The following is an 18184-nucleotide window of genomic DNA, read 5'->3' on the forward strand; positions in this document are numbered from 1 at the left end:
ACAAGCTAGTTTCTTACATACAATCTAGAGGCAATTGCAGGAACCTACTAATTAACTGTATTAATTCTATTATTAAAGATTAGGCTTTATCACTAGAACCTATTAGCTAATAAGGAAAGTCTTTACTGAGGCCATAAATAACGTGAGAAGTAGGGTTGTTTTCTCATAGACTTTTATGCAACATGACTTCTTTTTCCAGCCAGGAGTTGCCCCCTGCTGCCCATTAGGAAAATTGTAATTTAAAGTTGCAACCTGCTTTCAGGTTGCATTCATCTTTTCTATGCCCATCTTTTCTATGCCCACAGTGACTGCTACTCTGATATAGTTTAAGATAATTTTGCATTTAATAAGGTTTACAATTACTGACCAAATCAGCTACAGGGGGTTTTGGGGGAAGCCCCGTATACCTCTTTGTGACCAGTTTCATGCCAGCAACCTACAGCAACCACTCACCAATTGGTTAGGAAATTCACATTTTTCCATCGCAAACAGAGGTCGCCAAATGACTGAGGCCTTGTAATATGGCCACCCTGTGTTAAACAAGCTGCTTTCTTCACACACACCCGTTCTCTGCTGGCTATCGGGGCAGGGGGGCTGGGAGGAGGTGTTGGCCGTCCGATTGGGATCTGGGATGCGGGGCCTCCCTGCTGCTGCGGAGCCTGGGGCAGTCTGCTTCCCAGGGTAACATCTCCTGGGTGTAGGTGCCGTTTCCCCCTCTGGGGGCGAGGGTACCTGGACCCGGGGTATAGAGTATGTTTGGGGAGTGTGATTGTGCGTACATGTCCATTTATGTCTATCCTTACATTGGGTGAGTGCTGAGTATTTGTATATGTGTGCATGAGGGTGGGAATGCATGTTTGTGTCTGTGTGTGCCTGTTTGTCTGTGTCTATATGTCAGGTCGGGTCTTAGACTCCACCTCTCTGGGAACTCCCAGGCTCTCCAAAGTATGGAGGCCTATCTCCCCTCACCACACTCCCTGCTGGTGACTGATGCCCTCAGGGGTCGGTGCGTTGGTGGTTCTTGGTGTCCAGAGCTGGGCGCTCAGGTATGTACCAGCTCACTCCCGGTGGCTACTTGGCGGGGCCTGGCGCCTGTTGCTCGGTCAGGCCTCTTCCGGGGCGCGGGGGGCCCTCGGGCCTCTGGGCCTGTGACTCGGTTCACTCTGGCACAGCTGGCTGCCGGCAGAGCCGGCGGGCACGCCAGTGCAGCCCCCTCTGGCTTCTGCTCTGTGGCTACTGGGTGACCCCTCGTCTGGGGCTCTCCTCAGCTCTTCCCAGGAGGGTGGCACGGATGCCCCTCCGGTGGTCCTCCTTGGGCTCTCGCACTCTGGGGCCTCTGGATGTCTGGAGCGTGGATCTCCTCCATGCCTGCTTCATGCCCTGGGGGACGGGGCTATGGCCCTCTACACCCTCTAGCAGACCATTACATGGGGAAACCTTCTGAATACAAGCGCGCTGATCCACACAGGTGTGCACACGGGTGTTCACTGTTCATAGACGTAAACTACACCTTTCTTGGCTGCTATTTCAAAGCACATTGTGCGCTGTCGGTCCTGCGTGCTGCACAACAACATTCAATATTTAGTATTTACTGCTGTTTACACTTAGCTAGATTAATGCGATGGTGTTGTGTTTAGTATGTTGCTTTGTTTTCTTTTTTTGCTTGTTTTCTCTTCTTTTTCTCTCAACAGGTGATCCAGGAGATTTTTTCTTTCTTTCTCTTTTTAAGTGCCCTTTCTCACTGTCCCTCTTCCCTTCTGTTTTTCTTTTCCTTCATCTTTCTTTCTCCCTTCCCTATCCCCCAGTCATGTCTGTCCCGTCTGTAACAACTGAAAATAAAATAAAATAAATAATAACAACAAAGGTCGATCAAATGGACCAATACAGCAAGACCGTGATGATCCATTTGGCAAAGTAAATCCATTGGGTATCCTTGTTGGTCTTCAGACAACAATTCTGACGGCTAAAGAACCAAATGGGACAGGCAAAAAAAAATAAATAAATAAAAAAACACTATATATTTTTGTTGGTTTTTAAAAAGAGATCTTTTACTCATTAAAGTTGATTTCTACTATTGCAATAACCCTCTCTTCTCTATACACAGTGTATATGTCCAGGACTTTTATTGTGAAAGGAACAGGAACTTTCCCTATAAATCGAGTTGATGTGTAATTTAGTAAAAACTGCAGTTTTTGTATCTCCAAAAGTTGAATCTGTTCATCTGGACATAGCGTTTTGTGGGAGAAACGTTTCGTCACTCATCCAAGTGACTTCTTCAGTCTCAGCTGACTGCAGTTATTGTAATTGCCACCTGTGGGTCCACCCCAATAGACTCCCATGTAAAAATGTGCATGCATTATTTCCTTAAACTGCATGTTTACAGCGTGGCACAACAAAATTTTGGGCTCTATGAATACGTTTCCCTTTCATAACAACTCTGGGTGGGGGGAATTTTCTTAAGAGGGGGCGTGGCTACTTTAGCAGGTGTCCTGATACAGGGAGCTAGGATTCTGCTAGGTCCCACTCAAGTGGACTTCCCCACAGTTTTAATGCCTTTTGGGCATTTTCAGTGGGTTATCTGACTAATGTTAGACAATGAAGCTTGAAATTGCAGAGACCAAAAATCTTTTATACTGTCTATAGCAGGGACACTAACTCCTTTAGTTCATACAATCTAGGAACAATAAGAACTCTGAAGCACTAAAAGAAATAAACCTTCAGGCTGCTAAAAACCTCCAATCAAATCAGGATAAGTTAGTAATCCACGTTAAAAGACCCAATCTACAATCTGGAAACACAACTTGTGCACTTAAAAAGGACAGTTGCAAAAAAAAAAAAAAAAAAAAAAAAAAAAACAAGCTGCTTTCCAATTCTGTGAGCATGCAGTGTCCTTGGTTTTTAATCAAATAGCTGATAGTAGAGCTGGGCGATAGAACGATAACGATATGTATTGCGAAATAACTTTTTCTCGATAGAAAAATTAAACTATTGCGATAGACCTCATCTCTCTTGCTCTCTTAAAAAAAAAAAGAACAGCCAATCCAAATTAAGTAGTGCAGAGCCGAACCAATCACAGCCGCAGCGTCACGTCACGTGACTTGTTACGTACAGCACAAGTGCCAAGCCGCACGTGTATTTGTTTAGGAAGCAGCCACCCGCCGTGCCGCCCGGGTAATGGAGGAAATGAGTGTGCCGACAAGAGAAAAATCAACCGAGAGCGTGACCGAAGGTTACCGAAGAGAAAACAGATGATGGTTCCAATGCCGGAGAGATTGTCGAACGGAAGGGCCATAGAAGTTCCGTAGTGTGAAGGTATTTCGGCTATTTCAAGTCTGACAAAAAACAGAGTAGCGCACACTGTAAATTGTGCCGAAAGCAAGTCTGGAAATACAATAAACCGGTGCATGCTCAATCTCTGACTGAAAGCGCTAATTCGTCATTCGGCTTTTGTCAGACTAAAGTTTATTTATTTTTATTTTATATATATATATATATATATATATATATATATATGAAGAATGTTCAGTTAGCATCTTTATTTTAAAACTGTTTGAAAAGCTAAGCTATACAACAAGGAGAGAGTGAGAATTTCCTTTTAGTTCTCAGTTTATTTGATATTGACAAAAGTTTGTCTGTTCTTCTGTAAAACAAACTAAGATTTATTTTTAGAATTAATATTTTGTTTCTAAGTGGAATTGACAATTTAGTAGTCTGTTTTGTTTGTTCTATTTTGAAACTTAAACGCTTTAGCGGCTGCCTTTTGTGTAGTTTGCAATATTTGCCTTTATTTATCTGAAAAAGTCTCATGTTCCTTAAGTACATCTACCCTGTTGAACTTATTATGAGAAATAAATATTTAAATCAAAACAAGCTGCTGATTATTTCACATTTTACTTGTGAGCAACGGCACATTTAAATCTTACAAATATAGTTATTTGGCTTATATCGTGATATATATCGTTATCGCCAGAAATGAAAAAAACATATCGTGATATGAAAAATTTTTATATCGCCTAGCTCTAGCTGACAGCTAAAAGGTTCAACTCAAAACCTCAGAACTAGCTGAAAAGTGGTGACACAATTGTTAAGTCTGTCTTTTACATGGTGGCTTTGGTTTAGATCATAGTTAATATCATACTTGAGAAGTTCAGAATAGGCAGAAATTGGAAAAGCCATTTATGAAATTTATAAGCTAAATCTACAGTCCTGCTGTGTATCACGATTTACTAGGTTCAGAATTTAGATGATATGTGCTTACCCTCCTCACAAACCTACTTATGCAACAAACAAACCCTTTTGCATCCGCTGCAGGCGCTATCCGTTACACCCTGTCTAAAGCTTCAGCAGCATGACTGCACTTGTCAAATATGCCCACACATCAACATGACATGTTCCATCCACTGCCAATCTGTGAAGTCCAAACTTATCGACATGAAACATCAGGATCAGCCGCTGCCTTTTCATCCAGATCTGATTTTATATTTTGAAACATGATACTGTCCCTTTCTGCCCTATTTCTGAACAGCCCTGGGCAATCAAGTGTAGCAGGAATTTGTCTAATCAGCAAACAGGATGTGAAATGCTCTGTCTTTAATGACACAGAAACATCAGACTCCTGACCGTCTCACTTACTCTGGCTTTGTAATGACTAATTGTGAAAGTGTTTTGCAACAGATGAAATGATGGTCTATGTTTAGCGTGCATTTTAGTTTGGTCTATTTTCCCCTGGAGATTAGGAGAGGAAGTAAATCTTCCCTTGGATTCAGAGATAGGGGGTTATAGGAAATTGAGAGTAAATGATTAAAATGGATTACAGCACAGCGCTTGATTACACAGACCCAACACAGAAACCATGGATGGCATTTTCCTTTGGGTGTACAGTGTGAGGGATGAGGCAGTGGATCGATGGGAAGTGATTAAGATGAAGCAAACACCTTACAAGCCACATATCAGGGACATTGAGATAAAGGCAGGCAATAAAACACTGGAACACTGCTACCTCTGACATTTGAACAAACCGAATGATGCTTTGTCTTAGTGCTGTCAGTTGCCCTTAGTACCAGGTAACATCCAGTAACAGCTCAGACAACAAAACAGATCAAAAAACACTGATAACAAGAGAAAGTGGAACATTATTACAATATATACAGTTATAAAATATAAAGTCAAGGGCTGTACAATTAACTGAATTTAGTCTAGATCATTTTCTGGCTTCTTACTTACACCTAAAAGCCAGTGGAAACCTTTTAAGCGATGAGGACATGCACATCGTGGACAGGAATGCTGGTTTGAGTGGGAAGTCATCAAGACCATTTATGTGAAAGGGGGCCAACCATCTCTGAACTGAGGAGGGGGCTTAAGAGTACATCTTTCACCATCTGACAATGCTGTGATTGCAGCCATTCCCCAACTCTCTGTGAATGGTACTCATTGTCATTGATCAATTGTCATGAGCGTTTGCATATCAATGATCATGTAACTGACCTCAAAGCCCAGTGTTCATTCAATGGTTCTAGTTTCAGTCATTACGCAAAAGTACTGTTTATAAGGCTGGAGAAACCTGCAGGCAGCTGAGACTGAAGAAGTCACTTAGATGAGTGACGAAGCCTTTCTCCCACTGAAAACGCTACATCCAGATAAACAGAATCAACTTTCTGGTATTTCGTCACCTGCATGATTGAGCAGGCATCACAACAATTTTTGGCTTTGATCAAAACAGTTGAGCAACACTGCAAGTTTGCAAAGCAAAGGCAAATCACACTAACCTTGTAAGCTCTTGTAGGGATGTGTGTGTCTGTGATTGTGGGGCTTGTAGTGAAAAAGTGCTACATAACAACAGGTTCATGTATCAACAGTGGAAATTCGTTTAGGTAAGATTTTATGATACAGCCCGCAACTAAGACCCCTTACTCACGCAACTTCCATTGTCAGACATTCCTCTGTCGCTCCTTTTTTTTTAATGTATGAACAGAACAAGCCGCTTTGATGAGGCTGTGACAGGATATGTTTTCTGTTTGCGTGATCTAGATTTTACAGCATTACACAGCTATCACAAGGAAGACGAGTTAGTCTGTAATTGCTTTGGTTTGTTTCGTCGGCACTTCTTAAAGAGTAATAGTTGGCGATGAAGTGTGAAATACTTCCAAGCCTCGATGATAGAGTGTAATCCTGGGCTCTACAGTAAAGAACTAATCAATATCTCATCCATTAAGCGTTCACTGGGCAGATGTGGTGCTCATGGAAGCATGGAAATCTGATTGCTGCTGAAAGTTACGGCCGTGGCCGCCGTCTGTAAAAGTCAAAGCCATGGCCAATTTTCCTCAGACGACAGACTTGTTGACTGTCGACCGATCGTTCGTATTTCTCGGTTGCTTGGTTTTAAAGGAAATGAAACACTTAGGGTCTGTTGGCCATGATGAATGCTCTTTTAAATATGGATTGACAAACAGTAGTTTTGGACGAGCTATTAGAGATACAGACATTAGAGTAACTCAGTCTCCATCTACATAATGTGATTTTCTCCTGCGTTTAGCTGAAGTTATACTTCATATTCCAAGAACTAACACCACTTTGCAAGCATTTATGACAATCCAGGGGCCTCTCTGCAACTGTCCCGCCTCCCTCCTCATTCCCCGTGATTTACACCTAAAGCAATTACTGATATGTTAAACTGGACTAGTGTTGACCTACGCAAAGTGACACGTGTCAACGCCTATAGTCCACACGGCCCCCAGCCAGTCGGCAACCAAGGCAGTGGGATGGAAAGGATATAATCAAAGGAGGCCAGGAGGACGCTGACATCTGGGAGTCTTTGTGCTGTAGGCCTAATTAGATGCCAGGGTGAAGGAAGGAGGGAGGAAAGGCAGGATGGTGTGTGTGCATGTGTGTTTGTGTACAACACAAAATGGGGGTTGTTTGAGGTGGGAGTCGTTTTTTAACATCTGCTCCAGGAACAAGAGAGGACCCAGCTGAGGTCACAGAGCCCCAGACAGCTCTGAAACTACAACAGGGATAATGTGAGGGGATAACAGCTTAATGATAACACTTAAACCCATTGAGAGATCGCTGTACAGAAAACAGCCTCGTGGATAAATGGCAATAACAAGCCCAGATTCCCAGATTGTCCATGAATATGGATCGTCATGGCTCCGGTTTGATACTGTTCCTTTGTAAGGTGGGATAAATTAGGCAGCTGTGCATTTATTGCAATCACTGGCTTTTTTTTTTTTGTTGTTACTGGCCCTCTTAACTCTATTGCAGGGCTGAATAATCATACAGTAAAGGGACCTCCTGAAGAAACACTGTTGCTCCACCCTCTGGCTTTTGACTCGTAAGTGTTACAGAGATCACACTCTGCCACAAGTGACAATACCGCCCTTTGTACCTAGTATAGTAAGGCATTCTCCCACGCATATTCTCACTTCGCCACAAATAAGAAAGTCCTTGTCGTGGTTGGTTTAAGCAGGGGGTGGCCTGAACTTTGGCACTCGCGCAACAAAACATTTAACTGAGCAATGGGAAATGATTTCCCCCTCCCTTTATGTATACAGTATGAAGTGGTTTAGTCATGGGTTATATAATAAACTATATGATAAATAGTGGAGCAAATACATGTAAGCCTATATTTAAATGGCCATCTGGAGCCAAAGATTAGCAGTATGGGGGCTTTTTTGTATAATTAGTGGAAACCTTTAGGTCTTGGAAACAAAAGCCTCTTGGCCAAATGGTAACTCTGAACTCTGTGATCAATATCCCAAAATGGGGAGCAGGGGTGCCAGGAAGTGCCAGGGCCTGAAAATGGATGGTGGTGGTGGTGAGGGGAGATTGGACATTGATTGGTGCACCCCCCTTTTGCCCCAGGAACCAATTCATTTTTGTGTCTGTACCCTGTGCGCTGGCTTGAATGAAGGATGGGGGGGGGGGGGGGGGGGGTGGTGGGGGTGGGGGGTGGCTGAAACGGGGTCAGCACAGAGGCATCCCCTATGGTCCACAGCCTAGTTCTCTCTTTATTTTTCTTCTTCTTCTTCTGAATGATTCATCCAGACTGCCATGTCCGCTGCGACTGAATGAATGAATGAATGAATGACCGGGGAGAAGATTATACGTTTGAGCCTCGCTTTTAATTCGCTGCAGTGGGAGGGAGGGAAGTGGAAGGGTAACGTTTTGGGAGTGGGGGCTGCTATTACTTTCCATTCATGGGGGAGAAAATTGAAGCATGCGAGTGCCTGATTTGGGGTTTTTAATGTGTGGAGAGAGAGCGGCACAGATGGCCTGTGCTGATCGGATGTTTTGAGTCCCTCTGCTGGCCGGCCTGTCTCATCCTGCCTCTGCATGTGTCCCGGTACAGTTGGCACCACTAGCCTGGCACAACCTAACGTGGAATTACAGCGTCTGAGGGTCCCAAACAATAGGCCGTATTTTACACTGGCCTGTTGTTGCTGTCATGCTCTGGGGAAACCAATCATTAAGATGAATGTTTTGTCTAAATGTTGCATAGCCTCTGCCGCGGTATATCAGTGTTTAGACTGTGCTGGTAATCAGGTTAAGTGAGGTGAGTATTTATCATGTGGGTGTGAGGATGTGAGGCTTATTGCCAAGGCTAACAGGTCAATGTAACACGCTCTTTAAAATGAATACTGATAATCCAGGCGAGGGATGATTCGCATACGCTTTATGCTTGCTTGTGAAACCATGATTATGTTCTTTCATTTTAATCTTATACGAGGAGGCCAGTCTCAGCATGCGCATGTTTATCTGCACTGAGATCATGTGGCATAAGCATGTGTGTCTCCTTCTGGCACTTAAACTAGATTATTAGAAAATTATAGGCTTGTGTTGAAGGTATGGAAAGGATTTGTAATGCACATGTCTGCATAACTGTGTGCAGGAAAGCATGGTTATTTGCTTAGGCCTTTAGTTCTCAATGTCATTATGATTGCAAAGGAACAAGGACAGCCTATACATAACTGAATAAACAGCCTACGTCCTTTGAACACAGTGAGAATGACTACAGCTGGCGAGGCCGAGTGAAGACAAACTCGATTAGAGCTGCAGTTTATTTTCATTTTCAATTTACCTTACTAATATGGAGGCCCTAAAGTGTCATAATAATTTTGAAAGTGTGTGGTTAGTCATAATGTTGTGTACTATCTTCACACCAGAAAAAATAGTTTGTGGGTTTGTGACAATAATCATATTTATTAATAAATACACTAATAAATACACTTTGCTTATGGGCAACATAAATACTAATCATGTTTTTGACTGACATGTAAAGTTGTGGTCAGTAGTTTACAGACACTCCTCGTGAGCACGAATGTCATGGTAATTTGTAATTTGGGGGTTTTAATGGTTTTAAAAGCAGACTTGTCCAGTATCAGCACTGATGTGGGTGTTGTACCGGACTATCCATCTATGTTCCACCCCTTACCTATGATCATGTGATCTGGGTAACAGTAATAGTAATAATAATAATAATTAGCAGCCAAAATGAGTTTCCTTCGTAGGGTGGCTGGCTTAGAGACAGCTGATGTGGTTGGAGCATCTGGTTAGAATGCCTCCTGGGAGCCTCCCTTTGGAGGTTTTTCTGGGAAATTGGGAAGAAACCCCAGGCTAGACCAAGAGCACACTGAAGAGAATGTATATCTCATCTGGCATGGGAGCACCTCGGGATCTCCCAGGACGAACTGTAAAGTGTTGGTGGGGAGAAGGACATCTGGAATACTCAGCTTTGCCTGCTACCACCCACAGACAGCGCAAAAGATGGCCACCATGACCTCACCCACTGGTTTTGGACTCCACTTTCTGATACGTCAAGGTTAGCGTTTTGGCCACCAGAAGTTACCTTATATAGATAATTTATAGCTTGGCCACCAATCTACAACTAACAAAACAGTAGAATTGTACTCACCAAAACTGAAGTACAAACCTCTGAGGTGGCCACAATATCTGTAAGATTTTGGAGCTCCAACACCACACACACGGTGACTAGATGTAGTGGATGAGACCTAAAATATCCCATAACTCCAAATGCATCTACTCTCATGGCACGGCCATATTCAACCCAAAACTCCAACACATTTCTCCAGCAAGCAACAATGAACAATGAATCTTTTGTAACCGTGTTCCACTAGTGTGTATCTGAAATCCCCATGCTAACGTTGTTCCTGTATGATCACAACAATGTTGGTCCCATGATCATTATTGCAATTGACCAATCAATGGTTTGCTAGTGATAGTTTTAATAGCATAGGCTAATACTAGCTTAATGCTCAGCTGTCATAGGTCAGTTGCAATGTTGATCCTGGACCAACATTACTATGATGGTGTACGAATGACACCAACATGGCAATATTTTAGATCATGCCAAATTTCCAATTAGGGTGAGAGTGGAAAATTCCACCAGTAAAATTTTACCCATAGGATGAGTCTTCAATAATCCAGTTAAATGCAAGAGCCCAAAAAGATATCAACAAACACTCACAAGATTCAGTCCAAATCAGACAAGAAAACACCTCAGAGCACCGTACACTGCAGATCATTTAAATGCATCTTCAAGGGCAAATAAAGTTTATTTTTTTAAAAAAGAAGTAACATCTAAGTCCTCATTTAAGGCAGGATATTTAGTGGCCTATAATTTATAAATCCAAAAAGCTTCCCTTTGGTTATGGAGCCCCGGTAAATTATTTCATCGTATTGAAAGAGGAATGTGGTTAATTCCAATCGCTTGTACTGTAGAAGAGTTACTATTATGAAAGTCCAGGTAGTGTTTAGCCTTGGACTCATTAATGTTACTTGTGTGTATGGCATATTTGTTTTCCGCTAACCTGACCTCCAATCTTTTTGTTCTACCAAAGTAAAAAGAGAGCAGATTAGCCCCACCAGACTCAGGTCAGGACACCTGTCAATCAGGCCATTCCCCTTACTCAGTTATCCAGCTGGATCAACCAGCCCCTCTCTCAGGCTACGTCCACACTAGCCTGGATAGATTTGAAAACGGCGTTTTTGTCTGAAAACGCTCCACATCCACACTAGCGTTTTCAGTTGTTTTCAAAGAGTTGCGCGTCCACACTAAAACGGCCGAAAACGCTGACGTTGCAGTTCCGCGCATGTGTGAAACGCAAGACAACTCGACCTGCGTCATTTCCCTCTGCCGTTTATTTACATTCCGGCTCTTTGAAACCTGGCGGCGAAATTGCAAGACAAAGCACCGAATTCTTGGTTTAAGTGGTCACATGACTGCGTAATATGACCAACATGTGTCATCGTTTTCGAAAGTCTGCGTTTTCGAGTGTCCACACTGCGACGGGGCAGCTCCGTTTTGAAATGTATCCGTTTTCGAGAGCGTTTTCCAAACGCTGCGTTTTTCCTTGGGGAAAACACTGTCTCAGTGTGGACGGGAGGCCAAAACGGAGAGAAAACGATGCGTTTTTGAATAAAAACGCATTAGTGTGGACGTAGCCTCAGTCTGGTCCTGCCTGAGATTTCTTGCTGTTAAAAGGGAGTTTTTCCTTCCCACTGTCACCAAGTGCTTACTGATAGGTGGTCATCTGATTATTGGCCTTTTCCTTATATTATTGTTGGGTCTTTACCTTACAGTATAAAGTAAAGTAGTAAGGCTGTGAAGCTGATTTTTAATAATGTACAATTTAGCATTTGAACATGGGAGTTTATGGCAGACTACTCGAGTGACAAGAGGAACTACCACTACTTCACTAGCTCAGTAAGATCCCAGTTTACATAAAATTATTACTTGGGTAAGATGACTCATTCATATGACAAATACATATTTTGTGCACAAGATAATGCCTGGTAAAGACCAAATGATAACTTCTTTCCACAATAAGTTGATAAGATTTTGCACACAAGATGAAAGAAATCCACCTTTTGAGATCCCATGGGCTAAAATAGCTTCTTCTTTCATAAATCAACAGTCCAAAGCTTACAAGTGTTCAGTTCTATCAGATGTAATCTAGAGCAGATTTTGGATATTCAGAAGCTGGAACCAGCAAATGTTGGCAGTTGTCTGCCACGTTTCTGCCAAACGCTCACAGGCAAGGACAGCGTGACTAAGGGAGAAAACACAATCCTGTATATTTAATAAGTAAGGAACAAATGGAGCTCCTCGTTATGCCTTTAAGCCTGTGAGACACGCCGGATAACTCGGAGGCATTTGTAAATCATTTGGTGTGCAATAACCAGACAGATTTTTGACACCAAGTTCTGCATTTTTAAGCAGGGCTGTGCTTATATTTTCACTCGTTTTGCTCCAGTTCTGTCTCAATGTGGAGTCCTCCACATTGTGATGTTATTTATTCATACCATTTAATGATACATTTTACAGAATTTGCATGAAGCCTTCACAGTTGGGATGCTTCTTTGAAGATTGAATTAATATTTGACTTAGCCTACTTGTTCACCAAAGATCGGCTTGGCTGAGAAGACTGACAAAGCTCGTTCTCTCATGTTGTACTTTGCTTTAATTACTTCCTAAGTAAAATTGTGCCAAGTGAGATGTCTTTCTCAGTCACTTACAGTAACAAAGACTGTGCCCGAACCTGTCTGTCCTTTTTAGTCAGTGGTATTTAGCAGGCAATTTAATGTGGGGGTTTAAAAAAAAAGGAGGGAGGGGTCGGAGGTCCGTTGGAGAGAAAAAAGAAAAACAATGACTACAATGTCGTCATCCTGTTCATGAGGGGAGTCCCTGCAATTCCCTGTGATTATCCCACCAGATGCGTAGGACATGTTACATACACATCCTGGAAAAAAAAAAGTTAACTGAACATCCTGCCGGGGGACTCGCAGCGTGTTTCAGCAGCGTGACTCTCCACTGAACTCTCTCATGATAGTGCTTCAGGTAGAAAAAAAGCCAGAAAAATATTCTCCAAAGGCCCAGTAGTGATGCAGCATGCCAAGAGAGGGCAGAGGAATTTTCCAAGCGTTATCAAAATACACAACTGTGCCCCCTTCTCAGCTTGGTATGCGAGCATCATGCGATGGGCAGCTTGCTGAAAAATTGAACACATGCATTTCATCAGCAGGCTTCTGCTGACAGCTTGAGAAACAACAGCGTTTTTGTGCATGTTTATCTATGCGGATGTTTTCCAATGTGCATTTTCTCACAAAGAAGGATGTGAAAACCAAACATATTCATGTCTTTTTATGAGTTTATCACTTTTTGTTTTTAGGCTAATTTGAGCTGTTTACAGTAATGCTTAGTCTGCTCTATGTTACATAAATTCCACAAATATATATTATAAAAATGCTTTTTAAAATGACAATTGTGATAAATGTAGACTCTTTGTGAATCTGGTTGAGCTGATTGTAATGAAGCAATTTTAATATTTCAGAATTAAATTAAACCACCTGTTTGATATTGTTTTATTTAAAAATAAACAGTAATACAAGCCTTTATATCTATTTGCACACCAACATCTAGCAATTTTGCATATCAGTAATTTCATATATTTAAACATCACAAAAATATTGTAAAAAAACAACTTTACTAGCTCTTTCTTTAGCTAAATGATTTGCCAATTAGCGCATTGCTAAAATGTTATTAAACATGTTTTGGTCTAAACAGCATTTTTATTTTAGCTCGGCATTCCTCGCTCAGCTAATTATCCTAGCTACAAATTAACTAGCCTAGTTGCTAATTGCATAGGCTAATTAATAGACTAGCTCATTTGTAGCAAAATGCTAACCTGAAATTCTGACTTCCCAATAGCAAAAAGCAGTTCTCAAAAGTGTATTTATTTTCATTTCATTTTGAAAAATAAAATAAAATTAGCCCATTACTAATGTGGCTACATGCTGGGTGGCAAATAAGTTGTGAATAGCAATCACAGCTTAGTAAATAGCTGGCTAAATTTTGTTATGAAATCTTGAAATTGCTTCTTACAACCAGCTAAATTACAAAGCATTTACATTTTGGGGGTTTCAGGTACTAATTACAAGTTAACTGGCCTTTTTAAAACTGTTTTCACTATCTTTCGACAGACTTTGCATTAATTTGCATAATATAAGACAGAGGAAACATTACTGTACATACTTTCATTAGCCTATAAAACCTCAACTGTCAGCTTCATGGATTAATCTTTGAGTTTTAAAGTAAAAGTTCAATTTAAATGAATAAAAACTACTGAAAAACAGTAAAAAGCTATCATGTTGCAGAGCTACTATTACTACTACAGGAGAAAACAATACAAATTGAGTTAAACATCAAATTGGCACTAGCTGATATTAATCAGCTAGCCCAGTGAAGGTTTAAACTGCTCAGTTTCCCATAATGTCAGAAGACAAACAAGCAGGAATCCAAACTTACTCTGCGCCAGCCGGATCCTCTCCACTCAACAGGTCTGCAGCTCCCAGACTGTCAGGAGTGTTTTGGCTAGGAAGACAACCTGATGATGTGGACCTTTCTTTGATGGCAGCTGAAAACATGCTGTTGTAAATTCCCCTGGAAGTGTTGCACAGAGGGGGGGAGGAGGGAAGTCACACACACAAACACACAACACTATCTGTGCTGCCAGCTCTGGAAGTCTGCAGCAACACCCAGTGAGACTTGTAAATAGAAGGGAGGGAGGGTGGTGGTGCTGGTGCTGGTGCGAGCTGGGGAGGCGTGGTGGGGCGGGAGGATAAGGAGAGTGAGGAGAAGTTCCACATTACATCAGCAGCAGCTGTTGACAGGCCTGCGTTTATTAACTAACTGCCAGGGCCGGAGGAGTCACACCACACAGAGCGCGCTCTTGCACACACCCACCCACACACACACACATACAGAAATGTGCAAACACATGGATGGTTCCTTAGAATATAAAAGAGAAACACTATACTGCTGGGAAGCTCTTAAAGAGGAGCTTCTTTCCCAGGATTCACCTCTCTCTGCTTGGCTTTCAGGTGTTACCTGTCATGTGTTTACACTGGCTGCGAGACTTGCTGACTGGACTGGACTGGAAGAGCTGTTTGCCTGACTCAGACAGCAGTAATGGCATTACTGCAAAGAGAGGCCTGCTTCTGCATTCCTCAAGTGTCTTGGCTTGGCGGACTCCCCAGCCTCTTAGCTCAGCCTGTATTTCTCTCCCTCCCCTTCCCTGCCTCTCTTTCCTTCTCATTTAAATGGAGGCACATGACTCTCGGCTTCACTGCCAAGTATACTTCTCTGTGCCGGCCGCGAGCCACCACCAGCACTCTGCTTTTCATTGCCCTCTCTGCAGGGCACTCCTCAGAGAGTCTGCATTCCTTCGCTGCCACCCATCCGAGGCTCAAAGAGCAGCCCTGCCACTTGCATTAACCTCATCTCTCGTGTTATATCTGCTTAAATTTGGTTTGTTTTACAGATTTTTTGCAGGATGCACCAAAAACACAAAGTGCATTTGCTCGAAATAAGCCAGGGTTCCATGTTTTTCAGCACGACCGCCCACCGCTTCTCATCCCTAACCGCTGTGAACAAATGGTCTGCTTTCAGCCCATCTCCGCTGCATTCCTTGCGGTCGCAAATGCAATAATTTCTGCAGCAATTCCATTCTGTTTGTCGCATTCTTGCCCCGTAAGCTCACTGCATTGCAACATTGTTCACTCGGCGGAGGCAGAAGGAGATGGAGTGGGCTGACGACATTGCAATACGCCGGGGCGGCGGGGAGCTGGAAGATAAATGACTTCATGCGTGCGCACACACACACACACACACACACACATACACACACGCACACGCACACAAAAACACCTAAAAAGATTTCTGAGCTGCTTTGAAGGCAGAGCACACAAGAAAGAGTGCGATCCCCGGCCATCCTGCAATCACAGGCATTCAATTAAACCTAAATGTCAGGAGCTAATGGGATAAAGAGCAGCATTGTGTTACGCTGATCGGCATCAAGGAGAGGGTTAATAATACAAGAACCACCGTATCTTCTGCATTTAGCGTTTCATAATGGAAATCTTTGATTGGATAATTGGAAGCTTGTGATTTATTTATAGAATCTGGAGTGGAGAGGGAAATGTCTTTTGTTAGATTTGAATTTGAAATATTAGCATTTGTAGACTTGAATTTGCATAATTAGGTAAACGTTAGCTTTTATTTTTGCTGGCAGTGTAAATATCTCCCCTGTTATGCTGAGCTTTTTACAGGTTCCTCATGAACCTGAATGGCTGACAGGTGGCGTCTGCAGTATACGTGTGCACCGTTTTTGCATGTATGCGCATATGTAAACACCTGTGCGTGCTTATCTCGTGAAGAAACACTGACCGAATCTTCTCCTCCTTCCTAAATCACATCCTGTCTTCAATATCTGCCTCCTCCACTCGTTCTGATGCGTTCTTATCTTGACATAAGGAAAGAAAAACATTTCTATTTTCCTAAGGTCTTTTTCTTTTTGCTTTGTTGTCAAGCAGCAAACCCATGGTGGTAAGTTTTGGGGTATAAATCAAGTAATTTATGTGGTATGTTTGGAAACGATTACACAGCTTTATGGAGCAAACAGGCCAGCTGAAGAGAGGTCATGAAGATGCCAGCTATGGCTTTTCTATCTTAAGCTCTCTTTTTACGAATGGTTGTCCAAATGAGAGTAACATCGTCCCTTTTCAAACAGTTTTCAGGTTTTCATCCAAAACCTCAAGAAGGACGGCTATAAAAGGCTTTGGAACTAACACAAAGTTTTAACTGCGATTTGACTTGAGCATGCCCAGAGATGGACGACTGACAAAAGAGTCACACAGATCCAGAGATCGTTTGGTAAAATCTAGTCGTTCAGGAAAAATAGGTGTTCCTGTAAACCTCCTTGCAATAGATTTGATTGCTAGCAGGTTGTTAGTCTCCTGGAGTTTGCATGGAACACGCCAACTTGTCTGCAAACACCATTTACTCTGCAAACTGTAGTAAGACTTGAAAAAGTTGTGGCACAGCCTGGAAAGGGAGAACATTTGCCTTTAGAGCAAAAGTTGTCCTTGACTGCTGCAAACAAGACATTTCAAAGGGCACAAATGCTGTTTGGTGACTATTGGTGAGTGTTTGCAATCATGCAGGCGTCTTTAATGCAAACTGTGTGTGACTGAGTACAATTCTGGTACAGCAGTGTATACTAGTAGCAGCTAACAACGACTCACCAACAAGTTGGGGAATTAATATTTTTCTCTAGCAACCTGTGGTTGCCAGGAGTTGCTGACCTGTCTCTTGGCGTTTGTGACTGTCCTAACCAAGTTTTTTGTTTGTTTGTTTGTTTTTAAACTCAAAATCAATGCATACAATGTACAGTATTGTTTCCTTAAAAGTAAATACTGCCCATAATTCGTCGTATCTGCTACTTTATGCTACTTTGGCTGGCATCTCTAAGAGATCGAAAATGTGACGTCATTTCCGGGGTAAAACCGCAAAGGATTGTAGGTACAACTGGCACACGGGCTATTACAAGACAACAGTCACACAGACTAAACAGAGATACAAAGAATGGCAAGAAGCTGTTGTATTATTAACTGCTATAGCCGGTCGCATGACAGCCACTGGAAGCCGACCGGTAAAGCGATCGTTTTTTATCGGATTCCTTCGTGGAAGAAAAATTGTGCAAGTCATGTTTCCGAAGTCACGAAGAGGCGACGGAGGGCTTGGATTGCAGGGTAAGTCCCGAAACACACGGTGGTACAAGAAATCCCTTTCACTGGAAAGAACAGTGACTGTCGCTGCCCCCTCTCTCTTCCAGTACTCCGGAGCAAAGAGACAGACAGGACGACTGGGGACGCCGCCGGGTTTTCTTTGCCCCGCTCCAATTTTAGTGGATTTTAATGCTGTGGCTGACGCCACTGGACTTTTAATGTTGTTTTTATGTTTTTACTGTGTGTTCTCCCTGGCCAGGGGTGTTTTTAACTGTTTTAAATCTTTTTTGTGAAATAAATTGTATTTTAGTAATCGAGTTTTATATTGTTCTCTTGCCTTGGCTACTCCACTGCTCTGTCCGTTTTTTGAAGGATTGCCCTTCACTTAGAATAAAACCTGGTGTCCACCTACACATCTGGCTACTTGGAACATGTCAGTGTCCTGTACCCATCTGTCGGTAAACTGGACCTGGGCTTGTTGCAGGGATCTGAAGTTACTAAACACTTCATGAGTGTATGCACCCACACTTAGGAACATATAATTATAAATATGAGCGTGATGAAAGCTGGGCACCACGCTAACGTCTTTAGCCCACTCTGT

The 18184-nt window shown here is 42.4% G+C and overlaps 1 protein-coding gene across 1 annotated transcript in view; it reads right to left on the reverse strand.

Annotated features, from left to right (window-relative positions):
• LOC134621347 (nck-associated protein 5-like) overlaps positions 1-14457 on the reverse strand; it is a 182878-nt gene extending 168421 nt beyond the window's left edge. Inside the window, exon 1 of the mRNA XM_063467798.1 lies at positions 14324-14457. Coding sequence (XP_063323868.1) covers positions 14324-14442 — 119 coding nt within the window. The 5' untranslated portion in view covers positions 14443-14457. The remainder of the gene's footprint in view (positions 1-14323) is intronic.
• Between the last annotated feature and the right edge of the window lie 3727 nt (positions 14458-18184).

The sequence above is a fragment of the Pelmatolapia mariae genome, linkage group LG23 (assembly GCF_036321145.2).
Source record: "Pelmatolapia mariae isolate MD_Pm_ZW linkage group LG23, Pm_UMD_F_2, whole genome shotgun sequence".
Taxonomy (NCBI): Eukaryota; Metazoa; Chordata; class Actinopteri; order Cichliformes; family Cichlidae; genus Pelmatolapia; species Pelmatolapia mariae.